The sequence below is a fragment of the Ailuropoda melanoleuca genome, chromosome X (assembly GCF_002007445.2).
Source record: "Ailuropoda melanoleuca isolate Jingjing chromosome X, ASM200744v2, whole genome shotgun sequence".
Lineage (NCBI taxonomy): Eukaryota > Metazoa > Chordata > Mammalia > Carnivora > Ursidae > Ailuropoda > Ailuropoda melanoleuca.
In genome coordinates, this window is record NC_048238.1 from 1,939,926 (window position 1) to 1,951,981 (window position 12,056).

General features: G+C 52.5%; 1 protein-coding gene across 1 annotated transcript in view; it reads right to left on the reverse strand.

Moving 5' to 3' along the window:
* The window catches only part of MXRA5 (matrix remodeling associated 5), a 29,168-nt gene that overhangs the window by 6,533 nt on the left and 10,579 nt on the right, over positions 1-12,056 (reverse strand). Inside the window, exons 5-6 of the mRNA XM_034649143.1 lie at positions 6,335-11,311; positions 2,686-3,586 (exon numbers count right to left, since the gene is read on the reverse strand). Coding sequence (XP_034505034.1) covers positions 2,686-3,586; positions 6,335-11,311 — 5,878 coding nt within the window. The remainder of the gene's footprint in view (positions 1-2,685; positions 3,587-6,334; positions 11,312-12,056) is intronic.

Consider the following 12,056-nt stretch of genomic DNA (forward strand, 5'->3'; position numbering starts at 1 on the left):
AGTCAACGTAAATCAGTAGGAGCGGAGCAGACAAAGACATTTCAATGTGTGTTAGAGTTTAGAATCCAAAACTTTGTATAGCAGCTCATGTCTGCCAGCCTTTTGAAACCTCGAAGCGGTGATTCCTAGCCTTGGTCGTAATCACAATCCACGGAGAGACCCAGAAACAGAGACATGCCTACCCACCACTGGGGATCGGGCTTCAAGAAAAGTTCCGATATCTGTATTTTTAAATAGTCCCAATGTGTAGGCAAGGCATAGAGCCCGCTCTTTTATAAAACTCACATGGGTTGTTTAATCACACTTTCCTAAGAATGCAATTAGTCAAAATTTAGTAATAATGGAGCCGCAGAGACGGCGATCCGTGATTTATGGGGAGACACGAGCAGAACGGCTCACATTCGTAGCGGAATCACATTCTTCTGCTGCCGTTCATTCACCGCTGCGTGAGCCGTGCCAAGAAGAGCTGGAAACAGTTCTTCCGCACATGGCAGTGCATCTGCCGAGCTGGGAGGCAGTCCAGGGAAAACTGCGTACGTGGTATTGTGGATGGAGTGTGCAAGGTTCACTAGGCACCACCCAACTGTCTAAAGTTAACACTCACGCTTCAAGAAAGCGCGTTTGCCTTCTTCCTGCTTTGGAAAGAGGTGGGGGAAGCCAGGCACAGCCGTGCAGAGCCCCTGAGTGTTGGCTTCCTTGCTCGAGTCCTGGGAGGGACTGATGTCCATGTGCACGCCTGCCTGAGCGTCAAGGCTGTGGACACTGGAGACACCATAAGCCAGGATCCCCCCACCAAGGCACCACTGATGCTTCCTTGACTGCATTTTGCCAACCATTGTCTCTGTGCTCTGTATCTTGAGACGTGTATTGAAGAGACATTGGCACTTCTGGATCTAGCCCACGGTTTCTCAGCCTGAGCCCTGCTGACATCTGGGGCTGGATGACTTTCTGGGGTGGGGTGTCCTGGGCACTGCAGGGCACTGACTAGCAACCATTGTCTCCACCTACCAGATGCCCGTGGCAGCCTCCACTCTAGTGTGACAACCAAAAATGTCCCCAGTCATTGATGAGTGTTCCCTGGTGGTGCCATCTGTCTAGCTGAAAACCACTGCAATAGAGAGATAGATAGATAGCTGATGGATGGATGGATAGATGATAGATAGATGATAGATAGATGATAGATAGACAGACAGACATAGATAGATAGGTAGTAGATAGATTAGCCAGCTGATGGAAGGATGGATAGATGATAGATAGACATAGATGATAGAAGATAGATAGATAAATGATAGATAGATAGATGATAGAAAGATAGATAGCTGATGGATGGATGTATGGATAGATGATAGATAGATAGATAGATACATACATACATACATACATACACACATAGATACATCGATAAGATGGATGGATAGCTGGATGGATGGATGGATGGATGGATAGATAGACATAAATGATAGATGATAGATAGATAGATAGATAGATAGATAGATAGATAGATAGATAAGATGGATAGTTAGATGACTGGATAGATGGATGGATAGACAGTTGGATAGATGAATGGATGGATATGATGGATGGATAGATAGACAGACAGATGGTAGACCAATTGTCTTTCATGCCAGGTCAGAGTGTCTCAGCCCGGGCACTACTGACCTTTGAGACTGGATGACTCTCTGGGGTGGGGCGCCCTGGGCACTGTAGGACTTTAAGCAGTGTCCCTGGTCTCCACCCACCACATGCCAGTGGCCCCCCCTCCCGCCCCGAGTCATGTCAATCAAAAATGTCTCCAAACACTACCCAAGGTTCACTGGGGCCAAAATAGCCCTTGGGCTGAGAACCAGTGCTCTAGGTCCGTACACAGGGGAACGGAAGGCACTGGATGAGAAAGTGACTTTCTTTGCAGCCAAAATAAACTGCTAGAAATCGTTGTGCCGACCTGGTGCCCTAATCGTGCCTTTAACTTTTTTTGTGTTCACAGCCTTTCATTCTTAAGCTAAGGCCTTTTTATGATCAGATCTGCAACTGCGTCTATGTGTTTTGTTGAAATCATACAATACACATAGAAGGCAATCTAAATGTTGTAGCTAATACTATCATTTAACATTTAATTAAAATATAATCATTAAAACGAAAGCTAATTGCTTCATTTCTTTTCTTGGGGAGGGGGTTAGGAAAGGGGGTGAAAGCCTAGGCGTTTGTTCCCAGTTTATAAAGACAAGATCTCTCTGGGCTAAAACGAAATGTCCCCCTCCCCAGCGCGGCACGCATTGGGAGTCAGGTCTGTGAGTCTTCGCCCTGGACACGGAGTCATTCCCTTCTCTGCCGGACCCCATGGAGAGGGCCCCCAAGATGGGCCCAGGCACGTTTTAGGACCCGATCCCCAGCACCCAAAGGGGAANCAGGAAAGGGGGTGAAAGCCTAGGTGTTTGTTCCTAGTTTATAAAGACAAGATCTCTCTGGGCTAAAACGAAATGTCCCCCTCCCCAGCGCGGCACGCATTGGGAGTCAGGTCTGTGAGTCTTCGCCCCGGACACGGAGTCATTCCCTTCTCTGCCGTACCCCATGGAGAGGGCCCCCAAGATGGGCCCAGGCACGTTTTAGGACCCGATCCCCAGCACCCAAAGGGGAAGCAGGTGCAGGAGCGCAGTGACCGACGGCGAGCAGGGAGCGGGCACGTACCTGAAGAGGGAGTCCATCATGCGCTTGGACGGCAGCCGCCAGAGGATGCGCGGCCAGGGGTCCCCCGAGGCGCTGCAGTCCAGGCGGAGGGTCCCGCCGTAGCGCACGTCGGTCCTCTGCGGGGAGGTGCCGGTGATGCGCGCGTTGGCCGCCGCGCGCTGCACGGTCAGCTGCACGGTCCTGCGCGCAGAGCCCACCAGGTTGGCGGCCACGCACTCGTAGCGGCCGCTGTCCTTGGGCGCCAGGTTGCGGATGTACAGCGTGCCGTTGGGGAAGACGAACAGGTTCCCATTGATGAACTGCGATGGGCGAATCTGGGTCCCGTCCCACAGCACCCAGCGCACGCTGGGCAGGGGCGCGGCCTTGGCGGTGCAGTGGATGTGGATGCTGAGCCCCGGGGGCAGCGAGATGTTCTCCAGCTTCTCCTGGTGGATGACCGGCGGCAGGGCTGCCACGTGGAGGCGGATGGCCAGGCTGTCCGCGCCCGCCGCGTTGCTGGCCACACACTGGTAGACTCCTCTGTCGGAGAAAGAGGCCTCTTTGATGGACAGGGTCCGGTTTTCGTGCAGCGTGACCCTGCCCTCCACGGGGGACACGGTCTGCCACACCCTCCTGTCCGGGAAAATCCAGGAGATTTGGGGGGCTGGGGTTCCCTTGGCCAGACACTCCATGGCGATCGTGTCTCCCAGGTACACGGTGACATCCTGGTAGTGGGAGGCGAGGATCTGGGGCTGCTGCACCGTGACGGACAGCAGGACGGCCATCCTGTCTACCCCGTGCAGGTTTTTGGCTGTGCACACGTACTGGCCTCGGTCTTGCACCTGTACCTTTCGGATGACAAACGTGCCGTTCTTCAGGACCTCGAACCGTTGCACTCTGGTGTTAGGGGTCATGAGAGCACCTGCAAGTCAAAACAGGCACAGTCAGGTTGCACGTGGACACAGCCTTGCAGGAAAACCCAAGAAGGAGGACTATTCGTGAGGTAGCTAAATCTCCCCTTCATGTCCCAAACGGCAACAACGCACACCAGCCCCCATCTCCGATGTGCAGAAGGCAGGCATTCTGTTGCACNATGAGGTTGCTGAATCTCCCCTCATGTCCCAAACGGCAACAACGCACACCAGCCCCCATCTCCGATGTGCAGAAGGCAGGCATTCTGTTGCACCAGTTTTGACCTCACACCAATGCCCCCTTCAAGCAAAACATGGGCAGCCAGCATGGGTTTGGTAGAGTGTTCGAGAAGTTGCATGAGGCCCAGCTCCCCCCCGCCCCGGGGGACCTCCTTGTCACTTCAGCTCCTAGAGACGCCAGCTTGCCTCACTGGCACAGGTGTTGGCCTCCTGAGGTCCCCAGGCTTATAGCCCCCATCCACCTCTACCCGGCCAGGCTCCAGAGTCCAGCATGAGCCAGAGCGAGCAGGTCATTCCCTGCCCAGGGTGGCTGAGTTGAACCCCAGCTCGTGCACTGCTTGTCTCTCCCCACACCCTGCTCTCCCTATGTTGTGTATCACATCTTCATGCAGCTTTGCCAAAGCAAAGATCTGTATTAACCAAGTGTTCTGAGGCTTTGACATCTGGGTCGTGCTGACTCTTGGTGGGAGGACTGCCCGTCCCAGGGCTAGGCAATTCCTGTCGTTAGCAAGCAATTCACCTTTTCAATGCAAAGCAAGCCACCAGAGGCCACACTCCCAACTCCTTGTCTAGGGGCTGGCTCTCTCACATGGCCTGGCCGCCATGCACTTGCCCTCATCTTCCCAGAGCAAGTACCAGACAAATAGCGGAGCCCCTGTGCCCCAGAGGCCACCGAAGTCATTCAAGCCAGCCAGTGCTGAGCTCGCTCACCCTGCCTGGCCTGTTTCTGCTCGCAGAAACCACAATAAAGGCTCTTGTGCACGTTTCTCCCTCTCCCTCTGCCTGCCGACAGACCCTGGTCCTTCCCTGTGTGGTCCCCTCCTCATGGAGAATGAATAATAAACGGTCTTCCGTGGCAGGCATTTCCTGATGTACTGGCTTCACCCTTTCTGAAGAATAACAAATCCCAGATTTAAAAACTGGAAAGCCTTGAGCCATAGCATTCTCTTCCTCTCCCACGCAGCTGGGTTCCTGGGTCCTGCTTCCACCGCTGGCTCTCCGGTGAGCTCTGACAAGCTCCCTCTGTTGCGGCCGGTGGAATAAGCTGATTTATGGCACGTGTACATCTAGTGAGGGGGCATGGCCCAGGGATGCTCTGGTATTACACCAGATATGGAAACCCTACGGATTAATACGGATGGGATTTCCCAGTAGGGAAACAAAGTCACCATCCTCTTACCATGAAAACCCCATGGTGTTCCCCATTTGCTACTCCGAGCAACATTCCTTATTAAATCACTAGGAAAACATAGTGACGTCAATGTCGAGCTGATCAAAGAAGTCTGTAATTCCCCTGTGCCCAGAGCCTCTGCTGAACTTTGGAACATTTCCAACGTTGGTGAGATAAACCTAAGCAAAGAATGCATGGTTCCCTCGAGTGCTATTAGCATAAATCATTCCTGGATCATCAAAATGGAGAAGAAAAAAAAAAAAACCCTCTGATCAGAATCCAGGCCTGAAGGATATGGCTGTGTTGGAGTGAGAAAAAGGGAAAGGGGACAAGGTAGGTCTTTCATGGAGGCTGAGGCTTCTCAGATGGTACTTTCCTCTGTCCCCAGGCAATTGTCTCACCATTCAAAAGAGATGGTCATTTTTACAAAGCCAAGAGCTCTTCGGGCATCCCAGAATTCCAAGCATACGCCATTGTTATGGGCTGAATTGTGTCCCCCAAAATGCATACGTTGAAGTCCCATCCCCTAGGATCTCAGAACATGACTGTTTGGAGATGGGGCCTTTCAAGAGATAATGAAGTTAAAATGAGGTCATTGGGGTGCACTGTAATCCAAGAGGACTTGTGTCTGTAGGGGAATAAGGGACACAGACACGCACAGAGGGGCGACCACGTAAGGACATGGGGAGAACACAGGGTCTACACGCCAAGGAGAGAGGCCTCGGAAGGAACCAGCCTCAGCCCCGCCTGGATCTCAGTCTCCCAGCCTCAGCCCCACCTGGATCTCAGACTCCCAGCCTTCAGAAGCAGGAGAGAATAAAGGTCTGTCTATAAGGCAGCCAGTCTGCAGTCCTTTGTTATGGCAGCCCAAGCAAATGAACGTGGCCTTATCTCTAGGTTCAAATCAAAGCAATGTCTGATGAGCCCAGAACAAGCTACATTAACGTCTGGCAGCCAGTGGAAGGGCAAAGGCCACCTGCTCACTTCTCCTTACCCTCATGACACCCCACATGGGTGGTGAAGATTTTTGTGCTAGGCTTCTCTGGGAAAAGACAAGTGGTTCCTTTGTGAAATATTCCCGAGCGTAGGTCATTCTCTACCCAAAGAACCTATGCCAAGTCTCTACAGTCCCATTAAAATCTCACACACCTTAGAGCTGAAGGAGGAGCTCTGGTCCTTACTTCCTATCCCCCTAAAGGAATATCCTTGCATCTAGGTTCTCAGATGTCCCCTTCTGTCCCATCCCTCTGTCCTTTGTCCAGACTCCGTAGTTTTGCCTGGGGTCACAGACTCGGTGACCTCCTTCTACACGAGCCCCAGTTAAAATGCAGACACGTAAATGCCTTACCTGTGGAAACCTTTGTCCAGGTGATGAAAGGCGTGGGTTTCCCTGTGGCCTCACATGGGAACACAGCATCTGTCTCCGCAGTGACGGACACGGTCTGAGGGGATTTTGTGATAATTTGGGGCTTTTCTCCAACCATCCAGAATTTGGAGGCAGGGGGTCCTCCCACAGAGAAGAGCTTTGAGCTGCTCTGATGGAAGCTTCCGGAAGGCTGGCCCGAAGACGCCATGAAGGGGATGGAGCTCCGGGTGGAGTACACCACAGGGATGTTCTGTGAGTTTGTGGAGGGTGGCCCCGTGGCCCGGGGAGGGGGCAGTACTGGAGGTGCTGGGGGACCAAAGTCCACGTGGATGATGCTCTGAGAATGTATCCTATTGTACGGATCTGGGTTGACTTTTCTCTCTCTTATCACGGGGGCAGGAGAGGTAGGCATCTGGGGCCTTGCAGTAACTCCCAACTGTGGGAAAGAGAGAGTCCTGTTGAAAAAGAAAGGGAACCTTCCACTGGGATAATGAGGGACTCTTGAACTTGGGAGCTTGCCAGCAGGGTCTCGGAGATCCGGGATGTTGTTATTCCCAAACACTTTGGAGTTGCTGTTGAATCGGTCTATCCCTTGGTCGGTAAACTTAGTGGAAATGCCAGGTTTGGGCTTGTGTGCTGGAACAATGGGAGTTGTCGTACTCGAAAATCTTGGAGTCGTCGGGGGCTTATCCTCTGGCAAGACCCTTGAAGGATATGCCGTTATTCCTGGTTTACTGGTCAAGTGACGAGGGGGCTGGAAAGTCACAAAGTATCTAAAGGAGCCTTCTGTAGCCGTATGTGGTGGCCTCGCCGTCCCCCTAGGAGGGATCGGTTTGGCAGGAGCTCTGGCTGGCTGGGGGAAGACTTGGACTCTCCCGCCCTGGTGCTTACCATCGGGCCCACGTGGAAGACTGTTTTGGGTCGTTCCAACAAATGCGTCCTTTTCCAGCTGCTGCCTCGGAGCTGGGTTAAATTTATCCTGGTTGGAAGAAGGGGTCGATAATTCATTTGGTGTCAACACATGCTGAGTTCCCTCATTTTTCGCTGGGGGTGTTTTGGCTTCTGGGACCCCCACATAATTCAAGAAAACGTTTTCCTTGGGAACCGTTGATGTTGGAGGTGTCTTTGAAGTGAGAGGTGTGGGCTCTGTGAAGGTCTGGACCGAGGGCACGAGAGTGGTGGCCGGGAATGGGGATGCTGTCGTCTCCAGCGGAGCGGGCGTTGGGATGTGATGCCGAGCTCTAATTTCAGCCGGAGTGCTTTCGCGAGGCCCTGGAGCATGGATGGTGGTTCCTGCCTCACTTGAAGACGGCTCTGCTTTTAGGCTCGAGACAGTGGTTGAAGCAACCACTTCTTCTGGCTGAAACAATGTAGAGGCTGCAACTGAGGGTGGAAATTTAGAAGGAACACCCAGGTCCTCCGACTGCTTAAGAAAGGGTGAGACTGGAAGGGTTTCCACAGAGCTGGTAACAGGTGCATCTGTCTGCAGCCTCCCAGGCCGGACGACCCTCGGGGGGTTCCAGCGTGAGGTGGCCGGAAAGCCAGGTGGAGCCGATTCCTCGGGAAATTCAGCCACGGTGGAGACCTCAAAGCCAAGAGGCGACGCGGCATTAGCGATGGAGTGGTCAGGCAGCGAGCTGCCGGTTCTGTAGTCATTGACGTTTGTGACACCGTAATGCTTCAGTTCTTCTCTGTCCCACACAGGCTTATAGGTGACTGGAATTGTGTCTTGGAATTTATTGGGTGGCAAGTGCCTCTTTGTGGCCGTTGTCACAGAGTCTTCCTCTGTAGCTATCCCGTGAGGGTCCCCAGTTGTCAGGGAAACGGTTGTAGACAAGAGTACAGTTTCCAAACCGGGGGCACTGATATTTTTATGTTTGTTTTCCGGGGAAGGGCTGGGTGTGGATGCAGAGACCGGCGAGCTCACTGAAGAGGTGAAATAACGGTGTTTATTGGGCCTCTTCCCGTGTTTCCTTCGTGGGGTCCCCTTGGATACGGCTTCTGCCTGCTTCTCCGTCTCCGACGGCTTGGGGGCACCAGCGGTGCTGTCAACCCAAGCTGTTGGCCCCGGCACCCTCCCCGCGGGCTCTGCGGCCTTCGCTTCAGGTGTTTGAGTAGGTCGAGTAGAAAAAGCCTCCGTTGGGACAAGAGTCGTGGGTGCAGTTGGTTTATGGCGGTTTCGGAATCTGTGGGGGCGCAATCTCCTCCTGCCATTGTGTCTTTTTCTAGAAGGATGAGTGGTCAGCCCCAAAGGCGAAGTGGCCTTTTCGGCTGGTGTCACTGTTGTTACTGTGCTGGTGTCTTTGTCAAAGAGAGTGCCGCGTGGGCTTTCCCTGGGATGTTTAAAGGAGGTGATGCCATTCACTCCCGGGGTAGAGTCAAGCACAGTGGTAGACTGAACGCTCGTGCCCATACTCTCAGGACTTCCGGACTTTGTGGGGTCTCTCTCTGGCATATCTCCTTCCCGCAGCATCTCAGAATTCTCCTCTATGCCCTTTTCAATCAGTGGGCTGCCTTGAGTGCTTAAAGCGCCTTTCACAAGCAGAGCATTGTCTGTTCCTCCCTGCGGATGTCCTTCTGATGGGGCATCTGGCTCCCCTAATGTGAGCCCTTCTAATGGTTCAGATGCCCCGGAGTCCTCAACCCACAAGACGATGGTTGGCGTGAAGGGAGTGGAGGTCAGCTCTTCCATGTTCTCTTCATCGGGTTGTGGGTTAGTCTCCAGATCTGGGGAAATGTATGGGACAGTCTCAGATTCAGCCAAGGACATGGCGCCCAACGGAGACTCAAACGCATTTGACGTAGTCTCTGACATGGATCCAGCACCGACGGCAGGCCAGCGCTCTGTGGCTGTGCTTTCGCCGGGGGGCTCCTCGTAGACCAGGTCCAGGGTCTGCAGAGTAGGAGAAGACTCATGAGGCATGGATATCGGGGTGCTGGCTGTAGCCCACCGTGGGTCAACTTCAGCAGGACTTGTATCCTCAGTCTTAGAAAAGCCATGGTCAGTGAATTCTTCCAGATGTGTGCTTGTCACTTGGGGCTCAGCAAGAATTAATCCATCGTGCCCGCTTTCCAGTCCCATCCTGGCTGAGGACACAGCACCGGAGACCTGACCGTCCTCACCCAATAGAGACACATCTGCTGAGCTCTCTTCCGCACTGGTTGTGGTCCGTGCAGGTGGTAGCGAGGGGGGAGGAACAGCAGGCAAAATGGGTGTCACTTCTGGACTCACGGACGGAGGAGTGGTGGTTTTAATGGCCTGGGGTATTTCAGTTCCCTTCGGGAGATTTTTCCCACGTACTCTGGCCAAAATATCTGCCCAACGCTCTGGATTAATCTGCTTGTTTGCCATATTTATCCTTCGCCTGGACTCAAACACTCTGCGACCTTCGGCGATGTTGGTCTCGGGTTCTTTTTCAGAATTCTTCCAGGGTTTGAGTTTTCTTCGCCCTTTCTTGGGTTTCTTGCCTCCGGCGATGGCCTCATCTTTTGTTTTGATGAGTACCTCTTTGTCCTTTGCGTGTAGACCCCCCCTTGAAGTGTTCTCTTCGTCTCCTATGCCTGAACCCCCTTCGTCCTCCACGACATCTCCTGGCACTCTGGAAAGAGTCTTCCCACCTGGGTGTCTGCCCTTCTTGGATGACCTGCCAGATCCTTTCTTATTCACTGTGATGCCCACAGTAAAATGATCCGCCCCTTGCTGGTTGACAGCCACGCATCTGTAGTAACCGCCATCACTGACTTGGACCTTTGGGATGGAAAGAGTTCCATTGGCCAACATGTATGCATGCGAGGTGTTAGCCACATTATCAATTATCCGTTTGTTTGGAAGAATCCAGCTGAGCTGGGCTTCGGGGATGGCCAGAGCACTGCAAGGCAACATCACCGGTTCCCCTGGGTTCTTCTGAATTGTTACTGTATGACTATCCGCTGGCTGAGTGGCAGCCGGTTGCACGAGGACCCTGTATACCATCCGATCCATTTCATCCCTCACCTGAGCAACGCACTGGTACAAACCCGAGTCCGACTGCTCTGTCGATTTGATCTTCAGCCAGCCGCTGGTCAGGATGGAGAACTTGCCGTTCTCATCCTCCGTGGGTGCTTTGAGGACAGAGCCATCCGGGAGCACCCAGAAGATGGATGGACTCTCCGAAGCCTTCACGTTGCAGCTCAGCTGGCATGGGCTCCCTTCCAACACAGTCTGAGCTCTTTGCACTGCTCTGTTGGGCTCGATCATCACCCAGCTTCTGCTCCGAGACCGCCTTGCCTCTTTGGTGGGCATCGTTAATGCATAGTGGGAATAATAGGAGAGCAGCACCTTTTTGGCCGTACTCCGACGTCGGTTGAGCTGGAGATCGATGGTCGGCTGCATGACCCATTCTGGTTCCGCAAGAATGTGGGCTCGGACCCCCGTGTAGTAGAGAGCATCGTCATCCACGTCTTGCCTGTACTGGTAGGTGACCCTGGGGTCTTTGCTGAGCATGAGCTCTTGGTTCAGCCTCACTGGGACCTCACTGTAGTAGGCAATCAGTTTCCACAGCTTCTCATAGTTTTCCCGAGTCATTGGACACTCGAAGTCCAAGGCAACCGTTGCATTTATATCAATCTCTTGGGGGTCTGTCTGGTTCAGGTGAATTTTGTACACATCCATTGGCTTCTTGATGTCACACACCAAGTTCACTGTGTTCCCGTGCTCGTCGGTCATGTTCAAAGAGATGTTCCACGGGGGGAATTGGAAGCCCTCCAGGGCGAGCTGGCTGCCACCGTCCTCTTCTGGTTCCTGCTCCTCCTCGCCGTTCCTGCTCCTGTTCTGTCGCAGAGGGGACTCTATGGAAGGCTTCAGACAAGTAATGTCCTTCAGCTTGTGAATCTCTTGTTGGTGCAGTTTGGGGGGACTGGAGCACATGGCACATAACTGGCCACCTTCATAGGCTTTGTCCTTCTTACACTTCAGAGTCCCTGAAACAAATAAGCAAACATGCTCTGAGTTAATGAACCCAAGACTGGCACGCCTTGCACACGCGAGACGCTGAAGGCTTTGTGTGCGCCTTCATCACCTCAGTGCACGTCCCTCACGATTTAATACCTTACCCCGTCTGTGACTTCACCAATGACCTTCAATCAGTTTAGCACAGAGGGTGGTAAGAAACCACCATCCTAGAACTACTTGACAATGAATAGTGAATACCTTTTTCAGAAGTATTTTTAACTTTTTTTTTTAAAGCAACTCCATTCCCACCCCTTATACAACTTAACTTCTCTAAAGATCCAGGAAAATCTACATCAACAAATAAACCAGTGAAAATAGTTCCAGGTTAAAGGACCCACTTTTGCCATGAATCACATCAAATGTACTTTTTATGTTTTTCTGTTGCTATAATTTTTCATTTCAGGCAGTGTCTACATTTTGAATTCATATTCTACTCTTGGCTTCCTAGACATCAAGTCTTCTAGAATGTTCTCCTCATCTGGTCACTGCTCCGCCTCTCTCACTGTTTTGTCCTTCTCGGCCCACTGACTCATTAGTGATGGGGTGTTCCTGGGCTTGGCCTAGGTCCCGTTCCATCTCGCTCTGCCCCCATCATTCATGGCCTCACCCACATGTAGGTTTCCATCATCATCCATTATCCAATGATGGCTCCCATACATGCTTCTCCAGTCAACACACACCTTATGAACTCCACACCCAATTTTCTACTTGATG